Source organism: Scardinius erythrophthalmus (assembly GCF_964197995.2).
Source record: "Scardinius erythrophthalmus genome assembly, chromosome: 21".
Lineage (NCBI taxonomy): Eukaryota > Metazoa > Chordata > Actinopteri > Cypriniformes > Leuciscidae > Scardinius > Scardinius erythrophthalmus.
Window position 1 is genome coordinate 29562755 of NC_138241.1, and position 21096 is coordinate 29583850.

A 21096-nucleotide genomic window follows, 5' to 3' on the forward strand; every position below is an offset into this window, starting at 1 on the left:
TTAAGCTACATGGGAGACTAGTACAATAATAATAGAGTAGATTTACTCCCAGGTCATCTCTCAAACTCCACTGAATCGATACCATTAGGGAGCTGTGGAGCGCAGGGACCGGAAGTCTTCAGAGAATGTGACGGCAATGGATTTTCTTTCCATATTGGATTTGAGCTGTAATGCAAGTGTGTGCTTGACTAGAACACGCCAATCCTTTTACCGCACTCTGGGTGAGTTTTGACACTGACCTCGACCCGTACGCTGATGGGTGTCTGACAGCAGGCACTTTACTGATTTGCTCCTAACATTAAGAGCCCATTCACACGCGCCTCATTGTACAAGAACTGTAGCTTCAAAGGGAGATCTTTGATCACTGTTACCATGGTTACACCATTGACTTTCCTTCATCATGCATGGTAAGGCTTGAGCAGAGTCAAGAGGCAGTGCATGCACACACCTGAATGTTTCCACGTGTCATTCCTCATCTCTTTTGCCATTCGTAACCAGCAGTTATCTTAAGATACGATTCCTACCCGCCTGCACCCCTGACCCTCCTCCCCCTATCAGTGGCTTCAACTTTTGCCAATAGTGAAATAGTAACAAACTCTTTTTAACCATGCAGCGGGGAGAATACCAGGTAAACGCTTTTACATTTACCATTCTTTCCTCCTAACTCTTTCCTCTAACTGTAATTATTTCTTTTGAAGGTTTCTCTCTCCCTCTACATCAGCCATCTCTAGCATGAATGCTAGTCGCGGCCTGAATGAAGGCAATAATGCTTCACAGCGAGAACGCGCTCCGAACGCAGTGTGCACGGCTGCCCCATACTGTCAGTTGCAAATATGCTGGACAAAGGCAATTTCAGGCTTGATGGCCACTTATCACAGCCTGTCCTCTTTTTTTCTTAAATCTATTTTCTGGATATATTCAGGCACAAAGAAATTAAATAGAAAGCAATTGTACATGACTATGGAGGTAATGCGTGGAACAAAGAGGCGAGCGCTGCATTTGAATGGACTGTGGCGTGTTTTCATCGAATTCGAAACTGACATAAATCTGTATCGATCTGCTCTCCTCTGATATTGCAAAGGCAAATGTGTAGTTGTCAGTGTAATGAATGAGATGGACCAATCAAACCGGTCCTTTATATATAATTAGGTGTATTGTAATACACAAGGTATTGATTTTGAAAAGGCCACTTCTATCAATAGAATATCAAGCAGGTTTGCAAAAATGCTAAAGACTGTCCCGTAAGTGCGTCACTAACCAAATTTTTTTCCCCTTTGCCTTTGATAAACATGTTAGGTGGACTAAAGCTGCACCCAAGCCTGACTTACGGAGCCTCCGAAAGTAGTACAGTATTCCTTGTCCAAGGCCTTGTGCTTGAACAGACCGTAGCATTTAGAGATGTACTGTAGCACATGGCAATTCCCTCACACTTGATCTTTCCTGACATTTCCAAACGCTTAATTCCAGAGAGGAAAGCAACTGTAAACAACTCAAAGGTTGGCGGAATTTATTTCCACTGAAGGTAGACTGAGAAACACCTGAAATGTCTTTGCTCCTGATCTCACTTTCTCAGACATTTCTAATGATTTTGGTAAAATGGTCAAGGGTGAAAATGCTGTATTTGCATTCTGAATCATAGCCCTGTGTCCATTTCTGGCTCTTTAGAAGCTTGGGTGGGATATCAGGACTCCAGTCGCCTGTCTTTGCATCCCTGCTCCTGTGTTTGCCCCAGTGTTGTGCTTGACGCATATTTTAGATTTTGTGTTGTAATCCAGAATCACTTCATATACACATAGTTTATACAATATTGCTGTAGGGAAATGTATTACTGCAATCTTGCGTTAGGATTGCTGCATATGGGTCAATGACATGAGGATCTTTTTTTTTATTTTTTATTTTATTCAGAAATACATTAAAAATGCAATTTATTCATACAACCACCTGGACACCTCTTCTATGATGGGGATTGTTTTAAAACATTTTTAAATGTTAACATTTTGGGGGGGAAATATCAAGATGGAACCTCCTGAAATAATGTCACGGTCAGCAAGTTCCTTAAAATATCCTATAATATGATTTTTTTTATTTTTATGACAAGGCAAGTTTTTAAAAAATATGGTGTGGCTCTTAATGACAAAAAACTGAATGATATTTGATTAATTCATAATATTTGTAAATATATACTTTAATATTGGAAACATATTAAAAATAAGGTATGAGATGTAAACATTCAAATGTATTATATAGATGGATTGATGGATGGATAGATACTAAAAATAAAATGTAATGTATTCCTGAATTTGTTTTTGTATTACTTTTTTCTGCATTTATTTTAAACTTATTTAATTTTTATGTGTTTTTATTTATTCATAGTATTATATAAATTTTTTATTTTTACTTGACAGATACAACAAATTTATTTTAATTATTAAAACATAAGCTTTTTAAAATCACATGAAATCAACATGACAAGCACATAAAGTTCACATTTCTAAGAACTTAAAGGGATAGTTCACTTTGAAATTAAATTTTGGTATGTTTTAGCTTACCTCAAGGGCATCCAAGATGTAGGTGTTCCCCATCGTAAGTACACATTGATGGCCTAAGACATGAAACGAGCGGTTTGTGTGAGAAAACGAACAGTATTTATATCGTTGTTACCTCTTGAACACAACCACGTCCAAGTGATCTGAGGGCGCGGGCGGGTATAGATATATACACTAGATGTCGCCTTGGCTACTGCAGTTCATTGTAACGAAACCATAGCCAAGGCGACATCTAGTGTATATATATCTATACCCGCCCGCGCCCTCAGATCACTTGGACACGGCTGTGTTCAAGAGGTAACAACGATATAAATACTGTTCGTTTTCTCACACAAACCGCTCGTTTCGTGTCTTAGGCCATCAATGTGTACTTGCGATGGGGAATTGTTTAATTTGGACGACGGGGAATTGTTTTAATTTGGACTCTGTGCATGCTCTTTGAGACAGTGACCATAGACCTGCATTATATGACTGACAGACAAGAACGGTTTGACCTAAAAATATCAAAATTGAAACTACTGCGGAAAAAAAGACACCTACATCTTGGATGCCCTTGAGGTCAGCTAAAACATACCAAAATTAAATTTCAAAGTGAACTATCCCTTTAAATAAAAAAAAGGCCTTCTTTGGACCCTCTTATTTGTCATTGACCCTTATGTTTGATCCTTGTAATGTAAACAGATATTCATGTCACAATGGAAAATAAGCATTGTAATGTGTGTGTGACATACAGTACTTACAGCGATTTACTCCCTTTCGTTTATCGTACAGGACTGTTGGAATGGCCTTTTTGGACCAAGCTGGTGGTGGTGGCCATAGGCTTCACTGGCGGACTGGTGTTCATGTACGTGCAATGCAAGGTCTACATCCAGTTGTGGAAGAGACTCAAGGCCTACAACAGAGTAATATATGTGCAGAACCGCCCAGAGACCTGTAAAAAGAACGTTTTTGATAAGCCCTCTCTTCTGGAGCCCAACTTGGAGAATAAAGAGGCGCTCGGGCCGGCGCAGTCGGACACAAACTCTTCCCAGTACACAGAGACAGAGGACTACAGTATGGAGATCCTGCACGTGTGATCGCTCTTGGCCCCCACATATACCCTCCCCAACCCCCCCTAGAGGACCGGCTGGGGCGTCGCATGCTCCGGGACACGTGGATTCCACACAGCACTGGGCAAGAGGACTGAGACTGGACTTGTTTTGTCGTTTAGATGTTATTTTCTCTTCGTTCGTTCGTTCGTCCGATCTGTTCCTGTAAGTTGTTGGCTAACCATAATGAATCAGTGTGCGCTAGATCTCGGATCATTCCAACCACTGCCATTGTACTGCTGTCGTACAAGAGTTGAAATCCACCGTTCGAGCTGTGTATGTGTGGACGTGTCTCCGCTGGTTCTGATGGAGTCGATGCATATGAGCACTTTTTATTTCCCTGTCCTAAAGACCCCTGTTTTAATAATATATTCAGTTACTTTCTATCTGGATAAGACATTAAAACAAACTTGAAGTTTTGTGGGCGACATCTCACATTTTATAGGTGCATTTGTATCTCCACAGACCCCCTCGGATGGAACAAAAAAAGGAATATGAAGGAGCAATGAGGGAACATTTATGTACTGTTATGTATCTTCTTTAGAAAACCATTTCAACATTCTGAATTTAGTCATTGTGAAATTGACGCGACATAGGCTTTATTTTATATCAGCTGATAACTAAATAACCTGGATCATCTAATTACGATATTTATCCGATCAAGGGCTGGATTTACTAAAGCGCGATGCTACGGTTCTTAGCATGTGCAGAAATGATACCATACGGTGACTAGTCACTGGCTATGCTGCTGTTTTTTGCATTTGCTGAAGACTTGAGTACATTAGTGAAAGACTTTAGTAAATCAGGCCTTAAAGTGTATGTTGCGAATGTAAAGAATTCAAATTTCTCCATTGTAGCATCTTGAATCATGAAATAGATGTACCTTCATTAGGAATTTGACCGGCGGGAAACTTGGAAGTTAAATAAATCCAAGTTTTCCGATTTCTCTTTTCTTTCACGAGATGGATTCTCAAAGATCTGCCCGCTTCTGGCATTCCTGCACTTCTTCGGAGTTTATTTTTAACTATAACTTGAATAACAGAAATGGTGTTTTAGCAATGATGACATGAACCACTTAGCAGGACTATTAAAACCTTCTGCTCGTTTTGGTTTTAAAAACAATCATAGCAAATTTCCCATAGGTGTAATTTCAGGTTATATTTATTCTGAAAATTGTATAGCTTTTCAATGGCTTTAAATGTTGGAAAATAGCCATGTTAGTTTTGGCCTTCATTCTAACATAACGCTTTTTTTAGCGACCTGAACACACGACTTTGATTGACTTCCCTGGCAGTGATCATGTACATGGGATGTGCTTCTTAGAAACTCTATTGGGAATGAATAATTTCATGATCTTATATGTTCACAAGGTATAGGATACTTCTGCCATCTAGAGCTACTGCACAGACAATGCACATTCACATTTTTTTGGACTGGCTTTGTGCCGTTTGACCAATAAAATATGCTCAATGTTCACAGTGCTAATTGCATAGCTTTTGTATTCCTGATCAAGTCTATCTTTTTGTGAAGCTCATCTTCTTAAGTTGGGTCTGTCTGTGTGCGACCAAGCTTAATGTCACATATGCACTACAACAATGAATTAATGCAACCCTGTCAGCTCTCATTTTGTTGGAGATATGTGAAAATACATGGAATTAAACTACTGTCGTTGGGCTCGGCACTTAACTGGTTTGCCAGGCCTCGTGTAAATCCTTACCATCTCGAATTAAATCCCCATAGCTGCAGAGATATTTCACATTTTCTCAAGATTCAGTGAAAACAAGTTTTGTTTCTTTGATAGGACATTTGTAAAACAATGGGAGCTGGCTCCTTTTACTAGCTAGTGGTGGAAACACCTTAATAGATCACCAAAATCTCTTTTTAGCATTGCACTGCATCATATTTTGATGGACGTGTTTTAAAGCGCAATCATTTTTCGTTTTGTTTCATGGTTCATCATCATAGAAGTTTTCAGTGCATCAAACTGCAGTGCATTACTACTGAATTGGCTTGAACATGAAAAACACGACTGTTTCTTGCATCTCCTTGTAATTTTTCTCTAGTAGTAAATAGTTTCTTTAAGCATTTGAGGATTAAAAAAAAAAAAAAAAAAGTCAACCAAATAAAGGAAATGTAGAATTTTTCACCAGCCTTGTGTTGTATAAGATGTGTTTTTTTTTTTTTTTTTTTTTTTTTAATGACTGTAATAACAGTGATTAAAGGTCTGAAAACTGCCTGGATATGTTAAATTATTTCCCATAGGAAAAGTCAATGAAATTCTCAGTTGGTCATTTATATGTGTCGTCAAGGCCTTTTATAAACACTGTGTCAAATAGATAACATCAGTGGATTTGATCAATTTCACTTAGTGTCTTTCTCAGTGGAAAAATACTGGTTTTGTGAAACTGAAAAGGCTATGTATAGTTTTGTATTTTATGTATGTTTCTCTTTTTTCTCCTCAGTATTACCACCTTTATCCGGATGATTTTAGTTCCTTCGCTGAGATATGAGTGACTACATTTGTGCTGTGTTTTTAAGGGAGACTGAGTGGAGCAATAAAAGAAATCTTAAATTAGCCATTGTCGAACTACAGTTTATTTGTCACTGACTCGAGAGTTTTGTTTTCTCTGCTGTGAGATCTCAAGTTCTTACCTAATTTTGCTAATGTTAAAGGTGCATTGCGCAAGTCTCTGAGTTTTTGCAGAACTATGCCCCCTCTGGCGACAAGCGAAACTGCAATATAGTCAATTTAATAGGCCCAGTCTCAAATTCCGACCCGAATCCCTCTTATTTATTTTACTGTACAGGATTATAGAGGCAATCGCAGTGATCAGAGAAGGGCTCATTCAGCCCATCAGGCAATTGTTCAAGCATGTATGGGTTAGAAAAACGGGTATTTTTAACATGAAATGTTGCGCAATGCACCTTTAATTTAAGTTAATTGTCATAACAGGGCCAAAGTCTTGTTTTTTAACCAGCAATTTAAGAAAATGAATATGAAGCATTCAATTATTTCACTGTGCATGAGTCATGTACAGAAAGAAACAGAACTTATTGAGTGGATATAAGCCCAGGAGTCATATGGTTCAATCAGCTTACATATATAATCCTATTAGCTCCATGTCTTTGTCTTTAGCTCCCCCTTTGACAGGACACCGGAAACCGTAAATTTAAGTCACATACACAATGACTAAGTCATTTTCAAATAAAGTTTAGTGTGAAATGTCCATATAAACATAATGTGCCTTACCGTGCACATGAAGAAAATAAAATTCAATTCATAAAATGGCCACTGAAAACTAACTTTTACATCCAACCTCTCCAGCATTGATCTAAAAGCATCTGGACTCAAATATCATTATTATACACTCAAAATAAAATATGTATGCCTATTTCTGAATTGCATATCATATTTGCACCTATTTATATTACACGTTTTTAACAACCTAGTAAACTATTTATGTGATGCATATTTGTCAGTCATACATTCTGCACTCAAAAAATGGCATGCTTTATTAACTATATATCTTTTTGATTTTATTTAAATAATCATATTTTCAAAATGAATTTATTCAAAAGAGTGAAAAAAAGTATTGTGAAAAAAAATCAGTAGGAATTGTTAGCTGTGGAACAAGCCATATTAAATTAGATAAAATGTATGTGATTGAATGAAATATTGTTGATCATAAATATAAACCTGGTTACTGTGTATATGAAACACATTCAGTTTATTAGTACTATTAATAAAATCTTACCTGCTTCTTACATGTTAAATTTATGTATTACTGATAAGTTTATTAGCTTGTTAGTTTGGTTAAAACTCTGTATTCCAAATCGATGGAGATTTTTTATATGCATTTCAAACACTTGAATGTTGGAGTGAATATTTTTTGTGTACCTTTATTGTATCAGGTTAGTCTCTAAAGATTGAAGTCGACATGAAACGGCTTCTCAAACAAGAAAAAATGTAGGGTGGGATTTGATTGTGTCCATCGGGAACTGATTGAATGATTGTGGTTTGCTTTTGCTGTGATGTCATGTGAGTGACAGGTTGTCACACCTCATCAGAGAAGAGAAGAGATGTCATTGCATGAAGGAGGGGAAATTATTTTGATTAAAGATTACAGAGGCACATGAATAAAAAAAAAAAAAAAAAAAAACATGCATGGATATATCATTTATAATAAATACTGCAATATTCCATAAAAAAAAAAAAAAAATATATATATATATATATATATATATATATATATATATATATATATATATATATATATATATCATGGTTACTTTAAGATCTATTCTTTTGAGAAAGAATGGTCAAAATGGGAATAACCACTAGAACACAAAATATATTATCAGGACAGTGGCTTCAATACACATTTGATTGATTGTGTTACGTGTTACAAGATATGAAGGCAATAAACCATTAATATTTTTTATCTATCTTCATGTAAACTGTGGAGGACGCTTTCGTCAGAAGCACATGCTGTCATGCGTTGTACTTCTCTAATTGATGCGTTTGACCTCAGCTCACGAGGACACAGCAGAAACGGCAACTCTCAAGGTCATAGCAGGGGTGTGTGTCCTTTCTGGTGTCCTCAGTGTCTTCACAGAATCATCTGCAATTCAAAATGAGCCTGCCAACATTTGGAAACAGCGCTATATCAGCACTATACTTTTAATTACTGGTATATGAACATATATGATGCATATATGATGGTATATGATGCTCAATGCTCAAATGTCACATTTTTGTCCAATCTTCTTCTTCTACATTAGCATAACTAATGCAAAGCTGCACTATAACAAATCAGTTAAAGGTCATTTATTATTTAACTCATATGTTGAGCATGAAGGACCACCTTTCAAATGAAGGTTAACAAAAACAGTTACAGTGATAAATCTGGCAGTCATCGGGGACCAAGCACTCATGCAGACAATTAGATGATACAATGGAAATGTATCTTTTCAAACACAGTCCAGTTGGAATCAAATGGTTTAGTTGGTGTCAAAAGAGACTGCCAAATTCCAAATGAAATCCATCTGTTGTGTGGATTGTTGTTAAAATACTTAGATTTAGATGAATTGCATGTCATATTTAAATTAGTGCAGTTATCATTTGCTGCTTAAAATTTTGTAATTGTAGAGCCCCCCCCCCTTCTTTTGTAAACCAAAACTTTTTTTTATTTTTTATTCCAAATAAACCTTATCAATATTTTTGGAGGTGTGATTAGGCTATCTACTGATAAAGATCTAAAGATACTGTCTTGGATAAAAAAATTAAAAAAAAAATTAAAAAAAACTTTTTTACAAACAATTTTCAAATCTCTCTGAAACCAACTATTAAATATATATATATATATATATATATATATATATATATATATATTTTTTTTTTTTTTTTTTTTTTTTGGAAAAGCGAGGTGAAAAATTATTTTAATAAAAATACTTTTAATTTGAATATTCAAAATATCGTTCATGTGTGGCAAATGTTTAAGCAAATAATTTCACAATTAGATAAATTAAGATCCGTCTTGTTTACTTTTTTTTAACCAGAAAAATGTAGTAGTAGCCTATACAGTACATAGACATAATAAATACAAAGAGTATTGTATTTATTATGTCTATGATACAGTAGTAGCCTATATACAAAATTTACATAATGATCAGTCTTCTTTTCTCTTACTTCCGTGCTCCTCTCATTACACAACACTTTTCAAAATAGTAGTCCCAATTCACGCATGAATACAACAAAATACAATAGCATTTAGCGCTTTCAGATATTATGTCATTTTATTAATAACTAGATGCAGCAAAATCGTGTAAAATCACAACATAAAGTACAAACTAGCTGAAAGTAGTGCACCCCCCTCCCCCCCCATTTTTTTTTTACATGAACAACCTTAGAGATGCTTTAGCAGCCCCAAGAGGCCAGTGAATGCATTGCTCGTGCTCGTGAGTCATCGAGCTCTACAATCCAACTTACTTGAAAGTTGAAAGTGAAAATAGCTAATATGTAAAGCTAAATAGCAATGTTTATAGCTTCAGGAATCAGAATTGTAACTCAAGTTCACCCAAGCTGCATTGATTCAGCACATCAAAAGAGCACTGCTGCAGGCCAGCTTCTACTGGAATCAGGCAACCGCTGTCCAGCAAGATATCCCAGAGTTCAATGCATGGGGATGGTTTCGGGACTCTACGAGAAAGACTTGGGAACCTTACTGGACTAATCTCGGAGACGCCAGTAAAGCCTGCACCATTCTCCTCCACTGTGGCTGCAAGACAGCATGTAGAGGGCACTGTAAGTGCTGTAAAGCCGTAGTTTGTTGCACTTCTATATGTGCATGTGAGGGTGCTTGTACAAACAATGATGGTGAAGACAATGAGAGATCCAGTGATTGTGAGTGATAATGATAATTCATGTGAGAGACCATGAGAATTCACTGTTGTTTTTTATTTTATTGCTGTTTTTTTGTTATGCTAAGCAAACCTTTAAGAGTTTTGGAAAAATTGACTATATTATTATTTTAACAATTTGATATAATATAAATATTGCCTTGCAATAATACTTGTGTCTTATTCTTTCTTATATGATTACACTTTGAAATGTATTCACCTGTGGTAAACTGAAAACCATTTCACTTTTATAAGGAAATGAATCAACATTGAGAATAACCTTCAAAGTTGTGGTAAAAAAAAAGGATTTTCAACCACAGTCTTGAAAAGAATACAGGTTCCAGACTTACACAAGCATAAATATAAATATGCCAATGGACTTCCTGTGGTCAATAAACATAAAATAGACACCACATCCTCATTTGTAGCGCATTTGGTTCAAAATTTGTAGCCAAAACCGTTTTTCGGACAGCAGCCATATTGAATTTAGGGTTATTGGGGGGTCCTGATATACCCAATCATAAATGTAAGTATTCCTATGGGTTTCCCATGGTCAAAGAAGGTAAAATAGACATCAGGTTTGTATTTGTATCTCATCTGGCTCAAAAGCTATAGCCGAAACCCTTTTAGGCGGCGGCCATATTGGATTTGGCCGCCATCTTGATCTCAGGGACCATTGGCCCGGGCGCCCTGGCTAAATCATTTCAGTATCCCCTCAGCTACATCTGTGCCAAATTTGGTGCTTGTAGATGCATTTGCGCGAACAATGGTGTGTAAGGCCCCATACTACAGCCCAAACTGCTTTTTTGGACAGCGGCCATATTGGAATTGGAGGATCAAGGGGTCCAGATATACTGGGTCATAAATATAAACATTCCTATGTGTTTCTCATGATCAATTAAGCTGAAAAACATATCAAGTTTGTATTTGTAACTCATGTGGTTCAAAAGTTAAAGCCGGAACCCTTTTCGGGCGGCGGCCATATTGGATTTGGCCGCCATCTTGGCCCCGAGGGTCGCTGGCTCCGGCGCCCTAGCTAAATCATTTCGGTATGACCTGAGCTACATCTGTGCCAAATTTGGCGCTTTTAGATGAATTTGCGCGAAATTACCCATTTATGTGCTTAAGGCCCCCAACTAATTCGACTGTGTAGAAAGAACCTTTTTATTTTCTAAATAAAATGTTCCAAAATGTACACAACTTAAAAAACAACATCACATTATGTAAAGAAGTGGTCACAGAATAAGAATATGTGAATAACTAAATTTTGACAAAAATGTCAGATAGAACCTTATAATTCCAAGGGGACGATTTCTACTGATCCTCCATCACTGTCATTAATGGTGCCCATCTTTCAATAAAAAGTTCCCTCTCTGTAATCTCAACGAATATGTAATTTTTTCCATAGTGTAGATATTTCTCAAAATTGTTAGCCATTCAGCTTGGTTTGGTGACTCGTTTTTAAGCCAATTGCTTTCTTTGCTGCTATCAGTAATATCTGTAATAAATACATATTTTTCCTACTGCATATCACAACTGGTTTAACCCCTAAAATTGCTATCAGAGGATCTCTTACCAGTTCAACATTCAATACTTTATTAATATATGTAAAAATGGATTTCCAAAAGTTATCCAACAAAGGGCATTGCCAAAAAATATGTGAGTGAGTAGCCATTGTCTCTCCACACCCCCTCCAACACTGACTTGATTGATCCGGATTCATTTTAGCCACAACTTGTGGTGTTCTGAAAAATCTGTTATTTATTTTCCATTGAAATTCCTTCCACAAATTGGCGTTCGTGACTTTATGAGCCTGAGTACATATCTCCAACCAAACTTCTTCACTTATTTCGAGCCGTAGCTCCCTAGTCCACTTGTCTTTCACATAGAATGAATTATCTCTTGTCATTGAAACAATGATTTTATAAACATTGGTTATTGGTTTCCTCATATGTTCTCCACTTTATTACATTTTTAACTCGAACAAAATGTTGTCTTAACAATCAGGGTAACATGGGGGAAGATGCCCACCTATTTAGATATAAATTTAGCATGTGCAGTATGATGATGATGAAACATTTGCTAATTTAGCTGTAATAGAACAAAATGCCATCTTACCCCACTACTGAGGTTTTACCCCATCCACCCTAACTGAAATAAGTTTTTAAAGAACTAGAATTATAAAACGGAAATGAAAATAAATACTATTCAAAAGTGTAATAATATTGTTTCCCTTATGCGATCAAAAAAGTGATGTTCAGTATATTCTCATGTAATAATAATAACAACAACAACAAATATTTAAGGGTAATTTTTTATTATTATTATTTTTTATGTCAAACAAGCGATGCGCAATAAAAAAAATTATACAGTGAAAGGCACGTGTTCTTGGCTGTTGACATTTACCGTCAGGCACCAATGGGACAGCCTGGGGTCCTTTGAGCAGGAGGCTGTCGGCACGGGTGTGTAACATTACAGTCTCCTTCATTTCGCCCTCCAACTGGCTAGACCCTCCACATTGGCTCTGCGCTGGGAATAACTTAAGCAGGCGTACTTGAATAACTCCACCCCACTCATTTTGACAGGTAAGTCAGTGTGAGAAGCGTGAATCATATATTACGGACATATCAGCTTCGGAGTTGTTAATTTGCTTGCTTTCTACTTAGTGCTAGCGCATTAGCTCGCGTTAGCCGAATCACTCCGAGCTCGGACTATCGGCCTGTTCTAGTGTCACCCAGCAGCACTCAGCCCGACGTCTGCCATAGCGTGACATGAGCTCGAGTCAGCAGCTTTACAGCCTCATCTACAGTGTAGCTTTAAGTGATCAGTGTGTGAGCCTCCGCAGACGGCCATGAGTGCAGCCTCACGCTCACAGTACTAGAGCCGCCTGACCCGTCTCAAACAGATCCTTTTTGATGATATTGTGTCTTTGTTTTGCTTAACATTTAACCATAGTTCGTGCTGTAAGTTACCATTGTCTGGTTTTGTTCTAAGTGTTACATGCGGGTTTCCTTCGGCTAGTTAGAATGGGGAAGGAGATCCGCAAATAGCCTTGCCCTTACTTTGCCCTTTATAATAAAGCAGTTCTCAAACCCCAGCTGAATTTATTATTAATCGATAAGATTCCTGCACGTACATTTCCCCCCTTAGGCTTTCCGTTTTTACGTTAGAGGGACTAGTATGGAATTTGTTGAATTCATCTGCAGCTGTAGTTCAGCCTACTACTTCCTGAACAGAAAGGCATAGAAACGCCTGTCATCCTACTACATTACCTGTGTGATAAAGGTCACAGTGATGAATTATATTGTGACATGAGAAATATTGAGCTCTTTTTGGATGTATAATTGTAGTCTATTTCCTACTCTGGTTGTCTTCACATTATTGACAGTGCTTGCCAGGCATAATTGTCCTGCTATTCTCCACCACTCTGGTTAGATGTTTTTTCCCATGAGTGTTAAAGCCTGGGAGACTGGATTAGACCAGATTGGTCAGTGAACCATGAAATCAGAATGAACAATTCTTATTTTTGTATGTTATATTGTATATTTATTGTAAATGAAATACATGTGACCTCGTGATCTTTAAAATAACTTCTCCCTCTTGCAGCAACATCTCTTCTCTGATGATGTGCTTACTGGCGCGAGGGCTGGACAACCTGTCACTCTTTTCCCTTTTTTTATGTCAAATATGGCTTTTTAGGAACATACATTATGGATAATTGGTCAAAAAAGAAATCTTTTAAATCTGATTCTGTTGCATAGAACTGAATGAAGAATAATATATTTATTTAATATTAATTTATTACAGTTTTAATACATTTTTTTTTTTTTTTTACTTTTAAAAAGTATTTTCGGTTTCGGTTTTCAGCCAAGTGCTTCCTGAAGTTTCTGTTTCGGTTTCGGCCCAGAATTCTCATTTCGGTGCATCTCTACATATTTCTTATGTGAGCACAGCTTTACAGGGGTAGAAATGAAAAAATTAATGTAATCAGTGTCTACATAATTTTGCATGCTGAGCTGTGATCTTTTATTTTATTTATATATTTATTTATTTATTTTACATCTATTTGCACATCTAATGCATTGTGAGTGGTCTCTTCATTGGTATTCCATGATGAAATGAATTGATCTCTTTGCGTTTATTCAACCATTTCGACCAGTGGTGTCCAAACCTGCTCCTGAAGGGCCACTGTCCTGAATTAAGCTCCAATTTGCCTCAACACACCTGCCTGGAAGTTTCCAGTTTGTTTAGTAAGACCTTGCTTATCTGGTTCGGGTGTGTTTAATTGGGTTTGGAGCTAAACTCTGCAGGACAGTGCCCTTCCAGGAGCAAAATTGGACCCCCCTGATTTAGACACCGCCTTTATACTGTGTTGTTCCTCATACACAGCCAACAGAAAACAAGCATTTGAACATTTGTTTTATGCAGTCCTTATACCAAAAACTAAAGCCTAGGCTTTTTTTTTTTTTTTTGGTGTCTCCACCCCTCACCTCCAGTCACATAATTGCTTCTCATGCTGACTTGCGCACACGTTGCACACTTGTAGGTCACTGTGGTGTGCGTCACTTCCCGTCTCAGTGACTCAGTGTTAGGTGTGGCCTGCTGTCAGTTCAGATTAGCTTGAGCAGAGCAGCTGCATTCAGGCTGGGGCATTTATCAAACTGATATGACACTGTCTCTCTACGATTAACCTTGGAAAGCTAGAGATACCGTAGACCACCCAAAACGTCCAAAAACGATTGAATGGCTCAGATCAATTGTTACCACTTAAATGTTTTGGTCTGCTGTATTCTAAACCGGTGTATTCATGTTATGATGTTCTCCTGACCCACTAATTATTCCCACGTGTTTTTTTTTTTTTAATAGATAAAATGGCTGTTCCCCCAACATATGCTGATCTTGGCAAGTCTGCCAAAGACATCTTCAACAAAGGATATGGTAACGTTCTTAAAACTCCACTGCTTCATGTGAAAAATTACCATTAGTTTTCTCTTTTTCTCTGTAATCGTTTCCTTTGGTTTATTTTCTGAAAGGTTTCGGTATGGTGAAGCTCGATGTCAAGACAAAATCAAGCAGTGGAGTGGTGAGACTTTTATCAAAACACATCCGTTTATTCCATATACATCATGTAGCCTCTTCCTTATGTTGGCTATTAACGCATTTAACACAAAACCACTATGACTTATTGGATAAAGCAAAACACCTGCTCCCTGAATATGATCTGAAATATTTCTCTTTCCTGTCTCTATAGGAATTTAAGACCTCTGGTTCCTCCAACACTGACACCAGCAAAGTGGTGGGCAGCCTGGAAACCAAATACAAGAGGTCCGAGTATGGTCTGACCTTCACAGAGAAGTGGAATACTGACAACACCCTGGGCACAGAGATCACCATTGAGGACCAGGTCTGAATGCAGTTTGATTCATTGAATGGTCACCAATCTTGGTGTATTTCTTTTAGCGTGGATAATAATTTGGTTTGTCACTTTTTCCAGATTGCAAAGGGACTGAAGCTGACCTTTGACACAACCTTCTCACCAAACACAGGGTAAATAATTCCTTTTCTCCACTGGCACCAAAGCTTCAGATTTGGATGGAAACACTGATTTCTCTGTGCACGTGTTTAGTTGAGTCATGGGAGATGCTATATTGTCTCTCACGGTGGACTGTAAATCAATACCGTATTGAGCAATTCAAGTGCCGCCATGTGACAAAGTTAGCTGTTTTGTTGTGCATTGATGCATATCTCAAGGTTACTTTCACACAAGCTGGACATCGCAGTCCTCATGTTCTGAGAACTGTAAATCGTTCAGGAGAGTGGCACCTGTCTGGTGTCATTAGGGTCTGTGCTCTCAGATGACAGTCGCGCTGACATGGCCTTTGCTGATGTATAGCCTCATGTAGCTCACGGTAGGGGCTTTGTATCGTGTAGCAGAGGAGTGAAGAGCAGTGTGTCTGAGCAAGTTGTTGATGTATTCACCATTATACATTGTTCAAAAGTTTGGGGTTATAAATAACCTAAAAAAATAGATATATAGATGTCTTTACTGTCATTTGTTTTTATCAATTTAATGCATCCTTGCAGAATAAGTGTTAATTTCTTTCTAAAAACAACAAAAAAACACTCCAAATTTTGAATGGTAGTGTATTTCACCAGCACTGCTGTTTGCTCTGTTTTATTGTGCAGACAATGCAAAATGGGCTGGTTTTTGCTAGCCTCAGTATAAGCTGTGACTTCAGCTTTAAGTTGCTTATAAATGATGCAGTGAATGAAATGGTATGACCAAGGCATGACTTTATTTATGTCCTTCACTACGGAATTTGGATTTGAATTTGGATTGTCTTGAAATCAGATGTTTTGGATCATGATGGATGCAAATTATTATTTTACATTGTTGGCCTAGCAGATGATTTATGGTGCAGTCCCAAATAGTATTTGAACTGAATAAGTATAAACACGTATTTATAATTAATTATCACACCATGTGGCATTTATTTTTAAACGATCTCGTACGCATTATTTTCAGGCTAAATATTCACAAAAGTTTGACAGGTTTAAAAAAAGAAAACAGTTAATATGCAAAATTAAGACAAAGTGTTGTAACTCTTTCTGGTTGTCCAATGTTAGTGGATCATATTTATAGAAAATGTGATGAACTACACTGACTTTATACATCCACTAAAATCACTAAAATGGTTATTGTTAACTAAAACGATTACAAAATGAAATGTTTTCATTAATTGAAATTAAGCTGAAAGAAAATAAGAATATAAAAATTTGAAGAAATTTTGCTTTGGCCGCTAACTGAAGTAAAATAAGTTTAAGTACTAAAATAATAAAGCTAATTAGAAAAACAAAACAAAAAAAAAACGATAGAAGCATAAAACTAAAGTTAAAATGAACAATAAATGGAAATATAAACATAAAAGCATTCAAAATATAAATACTGTAATAGTATATCAATATTTCTAAAAGAGGTGGTCTAGAATTTAGTTATTTGCTGCTTGATTTGGTATGTTATCTAAAGCAGTGAAACTTATATTTTTCAGTGTGGTTTTATTATCCAAATGCTTTCCAAGAGAACTGCATGATTATTTCAAAGTTATTTGTTACACAGATGTATCACTTGTTTGAAGGGAGGGAACATTAACAATCTAAACAGTTTATATTTCTGCAGATCAGAATTTTGGTTTATGGCTAGTCAAAAGGCAAATAATCCATATGTTTAAAAATCATCTTGTAAACAAATGTAATTCCACTAAAGAGGATCCTAAATTGTTTTTTCCTTCATGAACAGAAAAAAGAGTGGAAAAGTCAAGACCGCATACAAGCGCGAGTACGTGAACCTGGGCTGTGATGTTGACTTCGACTTTGCCGGCCCGACCATTCACGGCGCTGCAGTGGTGGGCTATGAGGGATGGCTCGCTGGTTACCAGATGTCCTTCGACACTGCCAAGTCCAAGATGACCCAGAACAACTTTGCTGTAGGCTACAAAACGGGAGACTTCCAGCTGCACACTAACGTGTAAGTCCTGAAGAGGTCACTACATCATTCTAAGTGCATGTGACTTGGACCTGGTTTATTTTAGTGGAGGGAAGTGTTGATATAATGAGAAATTATCTACACAGAGCTGGCTTAGACGTCAGGAATTTTACTATGTTTTCCCTGGAATGATGCATTGAGTTTCTATAAATATACCAGGCCATTGGCAACCTGGACAAATGAAAGGATTTTTTTTTTTTTGAATAGTAATGTACAATTATTAAATATTGAGAATTAACATTAAAGTCATGGGAACTTCTAGTTAAGATGCAAATTTTTTCTCTCTCTAAAATATTTTATGTCTAGTAATTATTCTTTGTGAGTGCAATCTTTATAAAATCTGAATTGCAAGAAAAGCTCTTTGTAGAATTGTCCTGAGTTAATGTGCATTTATAAATTATTCATTTATTGAAATTTAAAGGTGCAATGTGAAACTAAACTGCATTAATTTTGTCTCCCTCCAGTAATGATGGCTCAGAGTTTGGTGGCTCCATCTACCAGAAAGTGAGTGATAAACTGGAGACAGCGGTGAATCTGGCCTGGACAGCAGGAAACAACAGCACTCGCTTCGGCATTGCTGCCAAGTATCAGCTGGACAAAGACGCCTCCATCTGTGTGAGTAAACTCTTATTGCTTTTACAGAAATCACAAGTTAGGGCACCTGTTTGTTTCTGCATCTGAACCTATAAAACAACATTTCTAAGGGGCCGTTTACACTACACCATTTTCAACTTAAAATGGAAAACTTCTTATGCATTTTTGCCGTTCATTTGCCTGACAACAGCGTTTTGGGGGCCTGCAAACGCAAACATGTGTTCATTCTATAGGCACGTTGTTTCTTTACAAAGTGACATCGCCAACTACTGGCCTGGCAGCAGAATGCAGCATTTTTAGTCGTTTTCGTGGGTCCGTGTGAACGGGAATCGTTGAAATCCATGAAAATGTGCATTTGCACTGCAAATAAATGCATACAGGAACTTTTGGATAAATTTCACAGCCAAGGCCAAAAAGGCAGAGCTTTATTTTATAGCATCTTACAAAACAACCAAGCAGTGTTTTTCATCATGACCTCTGTATTTAGAGGAAATGGGTGTTTACACAGGAATTACAGTAAGAGGACACAATGTATCCCACTCTCAATTGTTGGTCAATAGTTCTCATTCACAGCCAAAGATGTGTCATGATTGACCATGACAAAATTTAATGCCGCTATGATGCAACAAAAGAAAGCCCCAGAGATTTCCATTGGCCATCAGAGCAGACATATTTTAGTACAGCTTTTATATCGATTCTTTACACAGAATTTGGCATCGACCCATTGCCAAAGATCTGGGCCCGTGTGCTGTTGAGGATCATATGGCAGCTCTGTGAACCGAAGTGCCATTCATGAGGCGCTACTAAAAGTACAGCTTTTGTTTAAGAGACTGGAAGTCAGACTCCTCATGAATGTGAATGTTACATTTGTCTTTGCATGTTCACACTATGTCTTCAGAAAGGAGTCAACGTTTTCTCTCATTTCAACAGGCTAAAGTGAATAACACCAGTCTTGTCGGTGTTGGTTATACTCAGACCCTGAGACCAGGTACGGTCTTGCATTTTCTCTTTTATTCACACATGAGAATTTCAGTTTTTTTGTATTCCTCAATAGTTTATAGTTGTTATCTGTTCACCACAAAATATGCTTGACTTCATCTTTGTAGACTGATAAAACACGTTGATTTGGAAACATGAAACATCACCCTTTTAATAATTTAGTTTTTATGTAGACTTCTGCATTTATGTAAAACAGGGTTCCTCAAATCCTGCAGAGTTTAGCTCTAACCCTGATCAAACTCGCCTGCGATTTCCTAGTAACTCTGAAAACCGTGATTGGCTTGTCCAGGTGTGTTCGATTTGGGCCGGAACTAAACTCTGCAGATCAGGAACCCTGCTGTAAAAGGTCCTGTGATTAAATCTGTGGTGGTTTTTCAGGCATCAAGTTGACCCTCTCGGCTCTGGTTGATGGAAAGAGCATCAATTCCGGTGGCCACAAGCTGGGCTTGGGCCTGGAGCTGGAGGCCTAAACCTGCTCCTGCTTAACATCAGGGACAAGGGAATATCAGAGAAATCTGGCCTTAAATCTAACTCCAACAGCAACCAGCAGGGGGATTCAGGATGGGATGGGAGCAAAGGCTCATCAAAAACGATCATGTCATGGTGTTTCTTTTTCCCCCCCTTCTGGTCCAAATGCACTTGATTGTATCTGTTTGTAGTTCTCTTATAGACATTCAGCTACAAATCATGTGTTTCATCTGTCTCCAGCACTGCCGCAGTAATTCAATACTCTCTGGGACGGAGGGCATCTGTGGCTTCCTGTTGTTCTTTTCTCAGTTAGACGGTGGTGGGTTTGCGACAAAACTGTCCCTGATTTCATCATTTGTATTGTATCTGATATTCCTTAGTCGTCTGAATGCGAATCATGCAACTACTTAACTCTATATTAAAGGTTATACCTGCTATTATTTAAAAACTGTTATACCGTTTTCTTCTTTCCATGCACGCAAGGATGAGCTTAAGCAGTTTACTTTTCCTTCGGCAGCCATCCAGAGTAACCGTTGTACATGAAGTCTGCCCTTGAACTGAGCAGTTTTTGGGTAGGCTAAAGGGGAAATGAACGCTGGTGCTCCTGAGCTGGCGTGGCTGGCCTTTTGTTTTCATTTGCAGCACAGACGAGTTCAGTACCTTTTGCTCCCGGTGTTGCATTATGACCCTGGTTCCCTGAGGCCAAGTATTCACAATACCTCAGAGGTCCTTATGTGTATGTTTGAACTTTTCAATAAACTATTTAAACTGATTTATGATACAGTTCTTGATTACAAAGCAAATGTGTTTTCATGTATAAACTCTAGCTCAGAAATGTGTTAGCATCCCAAAAAATGGTCCTGCAGGTCTGTGTTTTAAGAGGATCGTGGACATGCAGCAAAGGAAAACCGTTATTGGAAGCAAATTTAACGGGCTTATTCACTTTTGAAAGGTAGAATAAAAGCTGCTTGTGTCTTTTGCGGTTGGGTCAAAAATATTCAGTATTTGGGCAGAAATGAATGTCACTTGCTAAAACATGGTACACTGCTTGTTTTCTGTCTGAAGTTTTCACATCTGATATTCTTCACCCATTTGTATTGACCTATTGAACACAACTTGATTAAAATGGATGGTTTATATTCCTGTGTAATTAGGCAAACAAGAACAGGTTTAGTTTATAAACATCAACCCAGACTTCATTTAATGTGGTTTACGGTTACTGGGGAAATGCTATTGTGCATTTAAAAAATGTTCAGTTTTCCTTATTTTATGTAATCTACATAAATGTCTGTTTTGAGTCTATACAATTGATGGTAATAGTAATTTTATTATTCTATAGAAGGTTTACTTTAATATTTTAAAAATTATACCGTCTTTCCGTTCAAATTTCTGGGGTCGGAACAAATTTTTAAAAATGTTTTTGAAAGTCTGTTATGCTCACCAAGGCTGCATTTATTTG

General features: G+C 37.3%; 2 protein-coding genes across 9 annotated transcripts in view; both read left to right on the plus strand.

The window, feature by feature from the left end:
* Positions 1–6208, plus strand: part of marchf8 (membrane-associated ring finger (C3HC4) 8) — a 99916-nt gene extending 93708 nt beyond the window's left edge. For all 8 annotated transcript variants that reach the window (XM_081350676.1, XM_081350683.1, XM_081350679.1 and 5 more), the window contains one exon: positions 3318–6208. In XM_081350676.1, coding sequence (XP_081206802.1) covers positions 3318–3622 — 305 coding nt within the window. In that variant the 3' untranslated portion in view covers positions 3623–6208. The remainder of the gene's footprint in view (positions 1–3317) is intronic.
* Positions 6209–12437: 6229 nt separating this feature from the next.
* On the plus strand, positions 12438–20409 carry vdac2 (voltage-dependent anion channel 2). Its single transcript, XM_081351370.1, has 9 exons — positions 12438–12618; positions 14900–14971; positions 15067–15116; positions 15285–15437; positions 15528–15580; positions 17331–17558; positions 18041–18191; positions 19101–19158; positions 19548–20409. Exons 2-9 carry the CDS (start codon positions 14905–14907, stop codon positions 19637–19639), a joined length of 852 nt encoding a protein of 283 aa, XP_081207496.1. The 5' UTR covers positions 12438–12618; positions 14900–14904; the 3' UTR covers positions 19640–20409.
* The last annotated feature ends 687 nt before the right edge of the window (positions 20410–21096 follow it).